The sequence below is a fragment of the Rhinolophus sinicus genome, linkage group LG06 (assembly GCF_036562045.2).
Source record: "Rhinolophus sinicus isolate RSC01 linkage group LG06, ASM3656204v1, whole genome shotgun sequence".
Lineage (NCBI taxonomy): Eukaryota > Metazoa > Chordata > Mammalia > Chiroptera > Rhinolophidae > Rhinolophus > Rhinolophus sinicus.
In genome coordinates this window covers 20844083-20862280 of record NC_133756.1, presented here as the reverse complement: position 1 = coordinate 20862280, position 18198 = coordinate 20844083, and the positions used below count along the sequence as shown (strand labels likewise).

Below are 18198 nucleotides of genomic sequence, written 5' to 3'. Positions count from 1 at the left end.
GCCATAGCCTTAATTTCGTGAATGTAGCAGAAAAATAGGTCTGTTATTAGTTGAACCCTTTGCCTTTTTTTTTCCTGTTTTTAATCTAATTTCTGAAACCTACTTTTATTATATTGGATCCCATTTTAGTTTAAAACAATCAGATTGAGTATGGGAAGAGTTAAGACATTTAGCAAGTACGTTTTGATCCTGAAAAAGTAGTTCAGGATATTTCAAACAAGCTTTTGTCTTGAATCTATAAACTTAGTTTGTGGCCTTGACTCTGCAACTCAAATTAATTATGTAATTTTTGGCACATGCCTTAACCCCTCTGTGACTTAGCAACCCTTTATGAATAGTAAGTACTATATAAGTTTTTTTGTTGTTGTTGTTGTTGTTAGTGCATTGTGGAAAGGAAAGAGTAGCGAAATTGTTCGCCTTATTCTGATATTGGGAGGATGAAATGACAAAAGGACTGATCATCGCTTGTACTTTTGGGGAAGAAAGCAAATGTTGTGCCTTGTTCTTTGGTCCATTTGCAAACTGATGTTTGTTGCCTCCATGCTAACAATTATGTACTTTCCGAATTATACATAAAATCATTTTAAAGTCTAAGCAGCATCTCAAATGTGTGGTCTTAATGTGCATAATTTACTTTTATTTGTACATTGGGAATGTTTCTTTAATCTAGTTTCACATTTTAAAATATTGTACTTCCAGTAAAATTTTTTAAAAAATAGAGCAGCTTATAAAGAACAAATTGAGTATCTTCTTTTTCTCATTAGCTCTGTGCTAGTATCAGTTTTGTATATAGTTTAAGATTGCCATTTTATGGAAAGCCTTTAAACTCCACTTTATTTTTTGTGAAATTTATTGAAAATTATTTTTCTTTCAACTACTTTTATCTCTCATGTCACTTTTGTTGTCTTACCTTCAAAGCAAGTGAAGATTAGAAACCTAGACTTAATGTTTTCTAACATCTTTATTTTCTGTTGTTCATCTTTCAGTCTCTTCTTTCTCTGGTACTTGCCTGTAATCTTTGATACTTCCTTTGAAAGAGTCTAAAATAACGTTGTTCCTTTTTTGAAAGAATAAACATACATGGTAATGGCTATAATGGTAAATGACTCTTTACTTTCCATGGTCTCATATTTAGCAATTACTACTGAAAATTAGGAAGTAAATTCCAAAGACTTTTGTCAAATTAGAATAGGTCATTTTATTATAGATGTTTGTTGTTACTTTGGGCTTAAAATTATGCTAAGTTCTTAGGCTATGTGTAAATAAAGCAGTCCTTATTTCAGAGGACTCCGTGGTCTATATCCAGATAGGAGCGGGGAAGAAGACATGGAAATAAAGAGTATTTATCCATTCATATACTCCATTCATTCATTCATTCATTCTCACACATATTCTTATACACACTACCTACTACACACCAGCCACCTTGCTCACTATACTTCCTATACAACCCTTGCAACAACTGTGAGACAGATGTTATCATCCCTGTTTCAAAGATGAATAAACTGAGGCTCAGAGAACCACAAATTCAGTCTTAAACTGAATCTAGAATTCATGATTTTTCCAATAAAATAATTTCTATCATGAAAGTATAGACAAAGTGCTATGAGGATATTGAAAAGGAAGCAATTAATTCAATTTTAGCTGGTGTTTTGGGAGTGTGGAAAGGGAATATATAAGGTTGTGGGGATGGTCAGGAAAGATTTCAGAGAGGGACCAGGCTATGAAATATGAGTCAAATGTGTCATGTGGATAAAATGGGCGGAAAGTTTAGGCAAGAAAAGCACAGAGACAGGAAGGAGAACGATGTTCCTGGAGGAATAATGAGGAATGTGCAGTCTTGAGCATAAAGTTGGGGTTGTGGTGTTCAGTTAGTTGAAAGTTTAATTAAATAGAATCTCTTTTTCCACCAGTGACAGATTCATGCTATACCCTCTCTCCCATGATCCTGCCTTAGTCCTTGCCTCTGTCCTTTTATACTCAATGACTTATTTTCACATTACCTTGAGACAGCCGGAACCTGTATCCCCATTTTATAGATGTGAGAAATAACAAAAGAGAATAAGTGGCATATTGGTTAATGGAGATTAATAGGTTTGGAGGGCATCTATAGTAATATTTAGTCTAACTGGCCACAAATTAAGCAGTGTTTTCCACATTTTTTTCTTAGAGTCATCTAGTGGGTGCTTAAATACTTTTAGCAATGGGCTGCTCTGTTTTTTTAAAACATTGATTCCATTGTTCATCACCTCTGACTATAATTTTATAAATAAAAACATTTTATACACTAACCATGTGCAAAAAATGACGTTTCAGTTGTATGTTAGTATATCCTTATTTTTGAGTTGCTACATGTAAGCTCTATTCTTTTGACCTCACTCTGTTTTCAGAGGCAGACTATGTAGGTAAATATATTTTCCTCTTGACAGTTCTTCAGATATTAAAAGACAGTACTTTTTCTCCCATTTCCTCAGAGAAAAAGAAATATCTTTAGTTCATTCAACCATTACAGAATTGTGTTGAATTTAAAATGTATATATATATATATCGAAGGATATAATGTACAGGATGGTGACTATCGTTAACAATAGTGTATTGTACCTTAGAAATTTGCTAAGAAAATACATCTTAAAAGTTCTCATCACAAGAAAAAATTGTAACTATGTGAAATGATTGATGTTAACTAAACTTACTGTGGTAATCAGTTCACAACATACATATATATCAAATCATTGTTGTATACCTTGGACTAATACAATGTTGTATATCAGTTATATCTCAAAACTGGCAAAATTGCATACTGCAGATGCTAGTTGTTACAGTTATTTTTTCTGATGCATCACTTTCAGATATTTTTCCACTTTAGAACCATGATTCATTTTAGGATGTCAGTGCTGCATATAAAGTGTGACACTCAGTGCCCACCTTGGGTTGAGAAAACACTGTTGGTCTGTCCTCTTCCTTGATTGAAGCAAGTCATTTCTATTAGTGCAACCTAAATTAGCTTTTGGAATTCCTTTTCCATGATGTTTCAGAGTCTCAAAGTGAGAGTGATTGGAGTTACTTCTCTATACTTTATATATCTTTGTATAGCAATTGTTTCATGGTTTTTTAACAAATCTATCCTGTGAGACTGTTAGTTCCTCAAAGATGGACATAATTTCTTCTTTATATTGTGCTTGTTCCTTGGCAATAGTAGGTATTAAGTATTAGTTAAATATTTGAATGCATTTATTGAGTAATGGGATAAGCACTGGTCTAATACTAAAACTTTTAGAGTTAAAAAGTATCATCTTCCTTTTTTTTTTTTCTTTTAGTTTGCATTGTTTTCTTGCCGAGTGCTTCCTTTCTTATGGGCCAATTCTTGTATAGCTTGTATTTCTGATTAGTCAGACCATTCTTCTCTCACTTTCTAAGGCCAGTTTGTTTGCCATTGTAGTGGGCCGAAGTCTGGAGAAGAGAAAACAATAGGAAGATGCACTTATTGTATGGCATGGCTAGCTATTACCTCTTCTATCAGCCCAGCAATCTCTTGTAAAAAATTAGTGCATCTTGGTATTTTTGGATTGTTGTACTTATGAAGTGATCCTCTCTTTACTGCTCTCCTTATCCCCTCTTCTTTTAGTCATTTATATCATTATAGACCATTAGAGCGTCCCACAAACAGATTTGGTTTGGAAACTCCTTTATAAGCTTGGAAAATGGATTCTAGTTTGGAGAGAACCAAGGAGACCTAGCCATACTTTATTTAATTCTCACTCCAAAGATATAAAGATTATAGGTTAATTCAAGGGTATGTGATAACCCAGAAAAAATTAGAACAAATTGCTTAGCCCTCATTTCCTGAGTTGGTCATAACAATTAGCCCTCATTTCCTGACTTGGTCATAACAATAACTCAGATCCTGATATAGACTGACATCACTGTAAGTTTCGCCAGGATTCTTAGGCATGTAAAAACCTTGACATTTTTGTTTGGCTATGCTTTTGTTTTCTCTAGTCAGGTTAGACCCTTTTCCCCTTTACTATTGTTGTGGAAATACCAACCCTCAATCAGATAGCCTCCTAATTAGTTTCCCTACCTCTAGTCTTGTTCCATTCTTGCTGATTCCTCATAGTGCTTCTTGCTCTCCTTGCATTTGTTTACACATTTGTTTATTCACTCAATAAGTATTTTCTACATTGATCCAATCGATGTAGAATGGAGAAGAAAACAGGAATGTTATTTGTCGTCATAGAACTTACAGTCTAGTCAGGGACATAGACATAACCAATTTATAAATAAATTGCAACTTATGATAACTGATCTTTTAAGAATACAAATAGAATCATATCACTCCTGTGATTATAAAAAATTTCATGTACCTTATCAATTGGCTAAAAAAGAAAAACCACATGATCATCTTAATACATAAAGAAAAAGCATTTTACAAAATTCAATATCCATTTGAAAAAAACTCTCCAAAATTAGGAATAAAACGTAGATTCTTCAACCTGATAAAGGGCATTTATACTAATCCAACACCTAGCATACTTCATGGTGGAATAGTGAATGCTTTCACCCAAAATTTGAGAACAAGGCAGGATGTTCATTCCTGCCACTTCAGCATTCCACTAGAGGTCCTCCACAATGCAATATGGCAAAAAAAAAAAAAAGAGAAAAAGAAAATACAGATTTAAAAAGAATTAAAACTGTCTTTATTCAAAAATGATATAATTATGGAGAAAACCCCAAAGAATTTACAAGAAGTCTACTAGAATTAATAATTGAATTTAGCATGGTCAAAAAATACAAAGTCAACATACAAAAATCAATTATATTTTTATATACTAGCAACAAACAACTGGAAACTAAAATAAAAAAAAAATAGCTTTTTACAATATCGTTTAAAAAAAGACGTAGGGATAAATTTAGCAAAAAAATATGTAAGGCCTTACACTGAAGCTATAAAACATTGCTGAAAACAATTAAAAGTCTAAATAAATGGAGAGATATGTCCATGAATTGGAAGACTCAATATTGTTAAAATGTCATTTTTCCTCACATTGCTTTATAGAATCAGTGCAATTCCAATAAGGATGTCAGCTTTAATAAAAGGTACTGACAAGTTGATTACAATATTTATATTAAAATGTAAATGGCAAAGAATGGTCAAAACAATTTTGAAAAAGAACAATCTTAGGTGCCTTCATCCCACATAATTTTAAGGCAGTAATCATGACAATATAGTATTGGCAAAAGCGACATATAGGTCATTGGAAAAGAATAGAAAATGTAGAAATAGACCTACATATACCTGGTCAGTCAGTTTTTTACAACTTTCCATGTTTATTCAATTCAGTGGGAATAAATATTCTTTTCAACAAACGGATCTGGTACAATTGGATATCCAAATGTCCTCCCCCCACGAAAAAAAGGAGGCTGGAGAACCTTACCCCTTACACCTCTTATAAATATTAACCCTAAAGAAGAAGAACCTCGATGCTTATACTATGTACAATAATTAACACCAAATAATTGACAAGCCTAAATGTAAGAGCTAAAATTGTAAGATTTATGAAAGAAAATCATTGACTTTGAATTAGGCAGTTTTTCTTTATTTCAGTGAGGACACAAAAAGCGCAAACCATAAAAGAAAAGTTGAAATAGTGAACTTCTTCAAAATTATACACTCTGCTTTCTGAAAGGCATTCTTAAGAGGATGATTAAAAGATAAGCTCAAGACTGGGAATAAATATTTGAAAAGCACACATTTTATAAAAGGACTTGTATCCAGAATATCTAAAGAACTCTTAAAACTCAATCTTTTTTTTAAATTCAAATTTATTGGGGTGACAATGGTTAGTAAAGTTACATAGTTTTCAGGTGTACAATTCTGTAATACATCATCTATATATCACATTGTGTGTTCACCACCCAGAGTCAGTTCTTCTTCCATCACCATATGTATTTGACCCCGTTTACCCTCTTCTACCACCCAAAACTCAAGAAGACAAGGCAAAGATTCTAAAAGACACTTCATCGAAGAAGACATGGGTAGAAAATAATCACAAAAAAGATGTTCAACAACATTAGTTATTAGGGAAATGCAAACTAAAATCATGATAAAATATATCTACACACCTATTAGAATGGCTGAAATTAAAAAGACTAAATACCAAGGGCTTGTATGGATGCAGAGCAACTGGAACTTTAATACTCGTATATGCTGGTAGTAATGCAAAATGATACACTTTTGAAGACAGTTTGGTAGGATCTTATAAATTAAAATACATACTTTCTATATGACCCAGTAATTCTATTTTTAGGTATTTACTCGAGAAATGAAAGTATGTCCCCACAAAGACTTGTACATGAATATTCAGCAACTTTAATCACAGTTGCCCCAAACTGGAAACACCTCAGTTGTCTATCAACTGAGTGGATAAACAACTTGTAGTGTAACTATGCAATGGAATAATACTTAGCAATAAAAAGGAACAAACCACTAATGCAGGCAACAACACAGAGGAATCTCAAAATATTATGCCTAGTGAAAGGAACCAGACACAAAAAGGAATCTGTTTAATTCCATTTATATAACTTTCTGGAAAGGCAAAACTAGTGAAAGAAATCAGATCAGTGGTTGCCAGAAGTTAGGGATGGGGATGGAATTGACCACAGAGGGGAATACAAGGGAACATTTCATGGTGATGGAAATGTTTATTATCTTGATTGTGGTGGTGATTTCACAGGAATATACACATGTATCTGATTATTTCAGTAGAGGGAGGAAAAAGCATTTGACAATATTTAACACTCATTTCAGAAATGTTTTTGTTTTTTTTTTAAACCTGCAGCAAAGTAAGAATAGAAGGAAACTTTGTCAACCTGATAAAGCACATTGCTGAAGAACATACAATTAATATACCGTTCCCCTGAAAATAAGACCTAGCCAGACAATCTGCTCTACTGCATCTTTTGGAGCAAAAATTAATATAAGACCCGGTCTTATCTAACATAAGATGCAGTAGAGTGGATTGTCTGGCTAGGTCTTAGTTTCGAGGAAACAAGGTAATACTTTAAAGACTACATACTTCCCTTCTAAGATGAGTAATACAAGGTTCATTCAGAATATGTCTATTCAATACTTTACAGAAAGTATGCAAAATGGTCACTAATTGCACAAAAAGATGTTTAATGTCATTAGTTATTAATCATTATGGAATACAAATTGAAACCATAATGACAAACCACGCCCACTGGAATGTCCAAAAAAGACCAGAAAATTCCATATAGTGATATGGAGCAAATGGAACTTTTGGTGTAATGCAAGATGATACTATCACTTTGGAAAACAGGTTGGCAGTGTTTTTTTCTCCAAGGAATATTTAATAAAGTCAGTAACATATTTTTCTAACACGTATTTTTATCTGAATTGAAAGCAAAACATCTTGTTCATTGGGTGAAAATGACCTGCTTTATTGTGTACACTGAGTGCAATTAAAAAAGTACTGTAGTTATAATTCCAGACTTAGGAATTTGAATAGATACCAGTATTCTCTCCTTTTTTCATATGGGAAAAGAAAATTCATTTGAAGATTGGACAAAAATTTTATAGCTGTATTCTTAGGATCACTCTGTAGAGTCTTCATGATTCAGATGATACAATGGAAGCTTCATTTCAACCTGTTAGAGAAGACTTTCCAGCTCGCATGTCCTCTGTGTAGGTCAGGAATCTGGGCATGGCTCACCTGGTCTCTTATGGGCTGCCATCAGCGTCATCTCAAGGCTCAACTAAAGAAGGATCTACTTCCAGGACCACTGATGGGTTGCTGGCAGTATTCATTTCCACGTGAGCTGTTTAACTGGGAGCCTCATTTCCCCTTGGAGGCTGCCCTCAGTTCCTTGTTGTATTTGCCTCTCCGTAGAGCATTTCACAATAAGGCAGCTGTCTTCATCAGAGTGAGCAAATAAGAGAGCAATAGAGAGGGTATATTAGCAAAATGGAAGCCACAGTCTTTTGTAACTCAAAAGTGACATCCCAATACCATGGTTGTATTCTCTTTGTTAGAAGTACCAGTTCAGGCCACACTCGGGGAGGGGAGTACAAAGGGCATGGCTGCTGTGAGGTGAGGAGCATTGGAAGCTATTTCAGCCACACGCTATACTAAGCAATATATACTGGACTACTACTAAGCGATGAAAGGGAACTGTTTATTGGTACACACAACAACATGGATGAATCTCAAAAACATGCAAAGCAAAAGAACCCAGGCATAAAAGATAACAGACAAAACTAATCTTTAGGGTGAGAAGGAAGATCAGAGGTTGGGGTGGGGTAGGCTTTTGTTTCAAAGGGGTCTGGGCAAATTTTTTGTGATATAGGAAATGTTCTTTATCTGATTATGGTGGTGGTAGCTATTATGTATAAATCATCCAATTAAGTTCTTTTAAAAATATGCTGTTGGGTTCAGTAGACTGTTCTTTTAAAAAATACATTTTTCCAGTTTTATTGAGATATAATTGATAGACAACACTGTATAAGCTTAAGGTGTACAGTGTAATGACTTACATATATTGTGAAATTATTACAATAAGTTTAGCTAACATCTATTGTCTCATGTAGATACAAAAAAAGTTTTTTTTTCACTGTGATGAGAACTCTTCGGGTTTACTCTCTTTAACAACTTTTAAATATACCACACAGCAGTGTTAACTGTAGTCATCATGTAATATATTACATTCCCAGTACCTATTTATCTTATAACTAGAAGTTTGTACCTTTTGACTGCCTTCATCCAATTCCTTTACTCCCACTCCCCTCACTGGTTACCGTTTTTTCTGAGTGTTTTTTTGTTTGTTTTTAGGATTACATATGTAAGTGAGATAAACAGCATTTGTCTTTCTCTATTTGACTTATATCACTTAGCATAATACCCTTGAGGTCCATTCATACTGTTGCAAATAGCAGGATTTCCTTCTGTTTTTAATATTCCATTTTGTGTGTGTGTGTGTGTGTGTGTGTGTGTGTGTGTGTGTGTGTATGTGTACGTACATATATCCCACAACTTCTTATCCATTCACCTGTTGATAGACATGTAGATTGTTTCCATATCTTGGTTATTGTAGATAGTGCTGCTATGAATATGGAGGTGCAGATAGCTCTTCAGTGTTGTGTTTTTGTTTCCTTCAGATGTATTCCCAGAAATAGAATTGCTGGATAATATGGTAGTTCTATTTTTAATTTTTTGAGAAACCTCCATAGTGTTTTCAACAGTGGCTGCACCAATTTACGGTCCTACCAACAGTGCACAAGGGTTCCATTTTTTCCATATCCTTCTCAGCATTTGTTATCTCTTGTCTTATGGAAGATAGCCATTCAACAAGCATGAGGTGATATCGCGTAATAGTTTTGATTTGCATTTCGCGAATAATTAGTGATATTGAGCCCCCTTTTGTGTACTTGTTGGCCATTTGTATATTTTGGGGAAGATGTCTATGCAGGTCCCTTGCCCTTTTTAAAATTAGATTATTTGGTGTTTTTGCTGTTGAATTGCCTGAGTTCTTTATATATTTTGGATGTTAACTCATTATCAGATATATGGTTTGCAAATTCAATGGACTGTTCTTGATGACATCTGCATATCTTCATAATTAACCAGGTAACATACAGGGATACTGTAGTGCAGTGCCATCTTGTGTTGCGATCTTTGGTGTCAGGCAGCCCCAGATTTGACTACTGGCTCTGAAACTTGCTGCCTTCTATCACTTCACTGCCCTAAATTATGTTGACTACCCTTGAAACAATAACTACTGTTTATTGAGGGCATATATTGGCCAGATACTATACTAGACACTTATGTGGGTATTACTTTAATCAATACAACTCAAAATAACCAACATTTTTTGAATCCCTTGTATGTATCAAACACATACTAATACAAAATATTTTCCATGCTTTATGTCATTTAATACATTAACCCAATAAAGTGTTGATACTATAGTTGTCATCCCCTCTTTACAGAAGAAGAAATTGAGACCAACAGAAGAATTTTTAAAAAATGATGAACTCAGTTTGCTGTCATAATTCTGGTTTTGTTTTGTATTCCTTCTTTATGTGTGGAATAAAAGACTATTTGTTTGATATGTTACCCAAGCTTGCTGCAAAGAGTAACTGCGACTTTAACTCAAAATCTTTTTTTGTTTGTCCTTTAGAAACTTTTAGGTTATGAATGCTAAGAGTGTCTCCAAGAGCCTGAGCAGGAAGTGTCAGGTGAAGATAGTAGATGTTTAAGAGGAAAGTGCTGGGCAGACATGTAACAGCATCAGCCCGTTCCAGACAAGTACAGCTTTAGAAATAGCAACTTTAGCCACAAACGAAACAGCAATATTTATATGTATTTATACAAAAAGAACAATTCTTTGTCATCAGTGACATTTTTGGAGTCCAACATTGATAAAAGTTTATGCTTTTAAAATATAATGTTGAACCAGAATTCTTTTTATGATGTTAATCACTATCCAAAGTGCCCAGATAGGAATTTTCTTTAGCAAAGTAAAAAAAAATAAAAAGTCACTAAGTCCATGAAGGGTTTGATTGTAGTAGCATTGCTTTGCTTAGGCAGCTGTGTTTCCATAGAACTTGTGTAGCATAAGCTTTTTCCCTTTTCCTTAATCAGCATGGAATTATTTTTCCTCTTTAAATATATAATATAATCAGTTTTTTCAGTATTGAATCACTTATAATTGGAATTGAATTATGTGTTAATCTAAAATTATAGACTAGCACCAACCTAGTAAAAGCAGATGTATGAAATATTTGTACATTCTGATTGAACAAACTGTTTCATAAACTGTAGAAATTAGCTGATTAATTTATAAGTAGACTTGATTCCTGAAAAATAATTTGTGGAGCACTGGGAACATTGTGATTCCTCTCTATTTCTCATTAGCATCATGTTTATTTTTGCATTTTCACCTTTCAGTCTTTTGACTTCACTGAATAATATCCTTGCCTTTGGTTTGGCTTTCCTTCACAACCCAGTTATTATACTTCAAGCTTGGTTTAAAATCAGTTTTTCTTCAAGCTGGGTTTAAGTCTCATTTCTCTCACAAAGCCTTCTCTATTTGATCCAAATTTTTTTTCCTTTTTTGAAATTCTATTGCTTTTCTCTTTAATGCAATTTAAATTGTCTTCTAGATTTTATACATTGGCTTTATTTTTTTCAGCTATTTTTATGGGTCTTACTTACTTTTCTTCCTTGGACGTTAGAGGTAGGCAATATTATTTCCTGTTTTATAGATGCAAAAACTAAGAGTAGACAAGCTATGGGATTTCTTCAAGATGAGACTTCAACCCAAATCTTCATTCCAAAATCTGCTTCTGTATACTAGGTATTATACTTTACCTGCTATTCCTACCACATGCGGAGCACATACAGGTATTATGAGTTGATTGGTTTAAATAGGTTGTTTCCCTTAAAACCCCCAATAACTGATATCTTTTTTGGTGAGTTATACAATTAATTAACTATTTAATTAATTAATTATAGAGTCTTTTATCATAACCAATGTTGAGTTCTTCAAAGGGGCAACATGTTCGATCCAGATTTGAAGTTAGAACTACTGAAATTTTTGTTACTCTTTCATCAGACAATGTCATTGGCTGTGCACCCTGTGTCAAATATGAATGCTAGTGCTGGATATGGACAAATGTTGATCGCGTTATTTTGTTAGTAACATTTGGTCTCTTCTTATTTATACAGGAGAAATTAAACAGATTCTAGAAAATGAACTTCAGATACCTGTGTCTAAAATGCTGTTAAAAGGCTGGAAGACTGGAGATGTGGAAGACAGTGTGAGTTTCTTAGCTGCCTAGAAATTAAATTAAGTTATTCAGTTGACTAACTGATGTATAAAAATTGGTTTTTATTAATGTTTTTACATATGACAGGAGTAGATTTGGTAATAATAACTTAGTTTCAGAAATCAGCAAACAAAGTTTTTCAAACCAAAGCATTTTTATGGTAAAACCATGTAAATGAAAATACTATGTGGCATGTTTTTCCTATTTCTAACTATTTTATATGAGTTAGTTTAGCACTCATTTTAGAGAGCACTTACTTTTTTCTCAAATCTTGTAGGGTATCAGTAATGCCCTGGAATAATAAATTTAATGAACAATTACTTATTGGCCTAAAGAAAGTCACACACAGTGTACACATGTATGCCAAGTATTGACTGCAGAACAAAGATAATGGAAAAATTTTAAATTTGGAAAATTTAAATAGTAAGAATATTTTTCTTTGTTTACTTGGTTAGTGGCAGGTACATAGAATGAATTATATTTTAAGAATTGTAAGAATTTTTAAAAAGTTTTAATTTTAAGGTAGTAGCTGCTATTCTCAAGTCTTAGGTATTAAATATTTCACACACTTTCTTTTTCTGACAGAGATAGTGGGAAGGGATTGAAAGAAATGAGTTAACTCTGAAGTTGTAGATGTTTGAGGTGGAAATATTATCAAATTTTTTCACACTAGTTACTGAGTCGATATTTCAGTATCCAGGCTTAAACTTAGAATCTTCAACTTAGGTTGAATTCTTCTTTGTCAATGGCTTTTGGTAGACATTGTACTTTTAAATACTTACATGTGGGTTCCCTTAATATATGGAGATGTTCTGAGTATTTCAAGATATTTATAGGAATTTCAGGTTGGCAAGATATTTATAAATTTAGGTACCAAGTTAGTGAAGTGCTATATTAAGTGTCAGCAAACTTTTTCTGTACAGTTAGGTAGTAAATATTTTAGGCTTTGTGGTCCATATTGTCTCTGTTGTAGCTAATGAATTCTGCTGTCATAGCGTGAAAGCAGCCATAGGCCATATGTGAAAGAGTGAGCATAAAACCTTTCTTAACCCACAGGCCATACAAAAACAGGCAGTGGGTTGGATCTGTCCCATAGGCCATCATTTGCTGACCGCTGTTGCTGTGCTGTATGGCTGTTCTAATTGAAGTGTGGATTAAAAGTGCTGATTTAGTAAATCAACAATTTGGCAGAAGTAAAACACCAAAATGCAGTAATTTACATAGCTATATCATTTATTCATTCATTCATTGAGAAACCTATGGATATGAATCATTCTTGCATGGCATTTTCAATAGTTTGTGAAGAGAAAGGCGGTCATTTTGAAAATGTACTTATCAACTATGTGTTCTAATATTTGAACATAGTCTGTATTGCCAATAGTATTTTCAGTTACTTATTTCTATGTCCTTTTTTCTCTAGGTGATTTCTGCTATTCCTACACCTTTAATTTTCTGATTGCTCCCAAATTTTTATTTCTAGGTTATACTTCTGTGAAAATTCCCATGTCCAAATTGGTAATTCACTTTTGTGCATACCTTACTGGTATCTTTTTTTTTTTTTTTTTTAATTGGGGAATACTGTGTTTCTCCAGGGCCCATCAGCTCCAAGTCACCCTTCAATCTAGTTGTGGAGGGCACAGCTCAGCTCCAAATCCAGTTGCTGTTTTCAATCCTTAGGTGCCCACCATCCCATGCGGGAACTGTCAACCTTGTTGAGAGCTCACGCTCTAACCAACTGAGCCAGCCAGCCACCTCTCCAGAAGCTCAGTGGCAGCTCGTTGTCTTCAATCTAGTTGTGGAAGGCGCAGCTCACTTGCCCATGTGGGACTGGAACCAACAACCCTGTTGTTCAGAGCCCGGGCTGTAACCAACTGAACCATCCGCTGTCCCCTTACTGGTATCTTTAACTTGACATGTTTAAAGCGGTGCTCTTGATTTTCTTTCACGTGCCATTTCTCTAACAGTCTTCCCCAACAAATGGCACCACTATGTAGCCCTTGCTAAATTAAACAATGTGGGTATCAGCCGTTTCTCAGTTAAATCATCACTGAATCCTTTGGTAAATCCTATAGATTCTGTCTCCAAAATATGTCTCAACCATGGGCACTTTTCAGTATTTTTATTGCACTTCCTAATCCAAGCCATTAATATCACTTGCTTGGACCGATGTAATAGCTTCATCATTGTTTTCTGAGCTTCCGTTCTTGGGTTTTTCCAGTGCATTCTCCCCACAGTAGCCAGAGTAATCTTTTAAAAACTAATGGAATTATATCACTCTTATGTTAAGACATATTATAGCTTTTTTTTTTTTTTTTTTTTGCACTTTCAGTAAAATTCAAGCTACTCACCATGGTTTAAAAGGCATTGTGTTATTTACCTTCTGTTCACCACTATAACCTCATCTTCAGCCTTTCTTACCCTCACTTTCCATATCTCCTTTGAATTCTTCTAATAGGTGCAAGCTCTTTACATCCTTACCTGACAGATGCTATTCAACTGCCTGGAATGCCTTACCTCCAACTCTTCGTATGGATGGCTCTTTTTCATCCTTCAAGTCTCAGTTTAAATGTTACTTTCTTGAACAGGCATTTGTAAAACATTTGGCTCCCATCCCATTATTCTCCATCACAGCACCATGAGTAGAGGGACCATATCTGTTTCTTTTACCATTGTGTATCCAATGCCTGGTATAATAAGGCATCAAATAAATGTTCATGGAATGAATGAATAAATGACTTAAAGAAAGTATCCATTTATTTAATCATGCCATATGTGGTTTGAGGGGGAAGATTTAGTGTAAAATCTTTGGACGATGGCATGGTAAAAGGACAATACTGACTTGATCAAGTGGTGAGACTAAGCATTGATCAATAATCTACAATGTAAAATAATGAAAGATAAAAAGGTACAAATAATCTTCCTATGTTTACATGAATGTGTTTGGTTTGTTTGCATGTTAATTCTATAGAGGTAACACAGATCAATTTCAAAAGAACTTACATATATTTGACATAAAGATTCAGAACTTTAAGTTCTCCTGGTAGATTCTGAAATTATAAGCAATTGCCTCCTACCGTGTTTTTTGGGGGGGTTTTGTTTTTGTTTGTTTTTTTTGTTTTTGTTTTTTCAAACCATGGGTCATAAACCATTAGTGTGTTCTGAAGTTGAGTGGGTTATAGCTAGATTTGGAAAGAAAAAAACACACAGGATCGAAGATGTCAGAGTGTATTGCAAATAGTAAGGTTATTTGTTTTTATTTAATACATAACTAATATGAGTCAAGAGTAAATCCTAATGCCCTTGGAGTATGACTATGCACTTCGTAAGACGGGCCCTCTCATGGAGGGGTCAAGAATGAGTTCCTCATGTTTTATGCTTGGGTAAGATCAGCCCTCCCCAGGTGTCCCTACTTCCATCTGCAGGGTTAAGAAATTCCTAGACATCACTCCACCTTACTTTCCAACACTTTCAACCTTGACATTATTATTTGCTTTGATTCAACCAGGACTAATTTCATTATGCCTTTTCCAACTGTTTATGCCAGTCCCTGCAAGGAGTCTAAGATTTCCATGTCTCCCTTCACTCAAATCTCCAGTCTCTGCACATCCCATGTCTTTCTCTATCCTTTTTCCTCTCCAACGCCTCAAAGCTTTTTGCCATGCCCTGTAGAACTAATTCATCGTTAGTGAAATTTCTTCTGTTGTCAACCTCTTCCCTGCACATTTTCTTCACCATCTTCCTCTGACTGAAATCTATCTTCCTGAGGACATTGTTTCTCTGTAGCTTTCTCAGTGTTAATTGCTCTTCTCTGGCAACTATCATATCACTGGACTAACTGGTAATATATACAGTAATCCCCCCTTACGCATGGCTTCGCCTTCTGTGGCTTCAGTTACCCATGGTCAACTGTGGTCTAAAAATATTAAATGGAAAAGTCCAGAAATAAATAATTCATAAGTTTTAAAGTTCACGCCATTCAGAGAAGTCTGATGAAATCTCTCACTTCTTATCCTGTCCCGCCCAGGACATGAGTCATCCCTTTGTCCAGTTTATCCACACTGTATGTACAGTACAATAATATATTTTGAGAGACAGAGAGAGACCATATTCACATAACTTCTATTACAGTATATTGTTATAATTGTTCTATTTTGTTATTAGTTATTAATTTCTTACTGTGCCTAATTTATAAATTAAACTTCATCCTAGGTATGTGTGTACAGAAAAAACATAGTACATGTAGAGTTCAGTACTGTCCATAGTTTCAGGCATCCCCTTGGGGTCATGGAATGTATCCTCCACAGATAAAGGGACTACTGTATGTCCTCATTGTTCCTAATTTCCACTTCTAGACGTTATTACCTACCCTCTAAAATCCTTCAGCTTTGAATTTCATGTCAGAAATTATATCACCTGCTTATTGAAGTCATCTCCCCTCATTTCCTGATGGTTTTTAGTTGCTGGTTTATAATTACTATCTGCCTTAATTCTTAGTAATTTGAATCTTTTTAAATCATTCTTCCAACACCTTGGTTTCTTAGTTTCTTGAACTTCTTTCCTACAAAGACTTGTTTCTTCATCCTGTCAGCCATATTTTCCCATGTTCTTATCATTTAATTACAACAATTCTCAAATCTTAATTTCTTTTTTTAATTAAAGTTTATTGGGGTGACAGTTGTTAGCATAGTTACATAGTTTTCAGGTGTATAGTTCTGTAATACATCATCTATATCTCACATTATGTGTTCACCATCCAGAGTCAGTTCTCCTTCCATCACCATATATTTGACCCCATTTAACCTCTTTCAGAAGCCCCTTTTCCCCTTACCCTCTGATAACACCTAAACTGTTGTCTATGTCTATGAGTTTTTGTTTCTTCATTTGTTTGTCTTGTTCTTTTGTTGTTTTCAGTTTTATATACCACATATCAGTGAAAAAAATCTGAATTTCAAGCTTTCGTTTCCTTCTCAATCATCTCTCATCTTTCTAGCTCACTTCTGTTAGTATCCTAACTCCAACAAATCCTTCAGCCTCATTCATACCTCCAATCCATTGTTTCTACCATCTTTTCATGATTACCTCTTTCATGTCCTCTCTTCCTTCCTTACAGTAGGTTAAACCTCATGCTCAGCCTTATAATCATTTTCTTGCATATAGCCTCAATTCTTGCTGCATGGATCTATCTTGACAAAAATCCTTACCTTGATAAATCCAACTCTGTCTGTCCTATGCTTTACGGCTAAATGTGGCTGGAGAAAAACAAAATCATGGGTGTATCTTTACATTTTTGACCATGATCTTCAAAAGGCCCTTAATGTTGCTAGGCGATCATAGTATGTTTACCTGGTTTATCCACTTTCTCCTAAATGTCTATTTTATACTTATTCTCTCCTCAGACCTTTAAAACACCTGTCCCCCATTCTCACTCTCAGCTGATGACTTTGCTTTCTATTTTGTTTCACTGACAAAATAAAAGGCAATCACAGAAAAATTTCCACAAGCTCCTAACTTAGTCTCTGTTTACTTACCTGCACCTTACACACATACTATTCTTTTTCTCCTGTTATTGTACATGGCCTGTCCAAACTCCTATCTAAGACCAAATCTCCATGTTTGCTTTGGATTTCATTCTGTATCCTCTCTGGCCTATTCAGGACTTCACTCTTCTCTGTCTTTCCTGCATTATCAATATTTTCCTCTAGTAGAGCGTTACCATTAATATTCAAACATGATGTTATTCTTCCATTTTTTTCTTGATCCTATTTCCTCTTCCAGAAATTGCTTCATTTCTTTAGTCCCCTTGATAACAAAACTCTTCCTAAAGTGTTGTCTATATTTGTTGTCTAATTCCTTTCCTCCCTTTTCTCTTTAGCCCAGTCTAAGCTAATGCTCTGCTTGTGCTCTGGCCAAAGTCACCGGTGACCACATTATTGTCTTACCTGGTGTCATGGCTTTTAAGTATCATCTGTACACTATCAATTTCATATCTCTAATTTGTATCTCTACTCAGACATGTTTCCTGAATTCCTGGTTTATATGTCCACTGCTTACTTATCTTCTTGACTGAATGTCTAATTACATTTCAAACTTATGTGTCCAAAATGGAAGTCTTCATCTGCAGTCTTCCCCATGTCAATTGGTGACAACTTCTCGCTTCCAGTTGTTCATTCTAAAATCTTTTAGTTCATTATTGACTCTTTTCTGTCATAACATATATCCCATTTGTCAGGAAATCCTTTTGGTGCTATCTTACAAATATATCCAGAATTCAACTATGGTGAATTGGTACTACTTCTGCCACCAGCACACCGGTGTAAGCCCTCGTCAGCCTTATCTTAGTATATTTCTTT

The 18198-nt window shown here is 34.6% G+C and overlaps 1 protein-coding gene across 2 annotated transcripts in view; it reads left to right on the top strand.

Annotated features, from left to right (window-relative positions):
• Positions 1-18198, top strand: part of FAF1 (Fas associated factor 1) — a 391473-nt gene that overhangs the window by 126589 nt on the left and 246686 nt on the right. For both annotated transcript variants that reach the window (XM_074334706.1, XM_074334705.1), the window contains one exon: positions 11748-11839. In XM_074334706.1, the coding sequence (XP_074190807.1) occupies positions 11748-11839 (92 nt within the window). The remainder of the gene's footprint in view (positions 1-11747; positions 11840-18198) is intronic.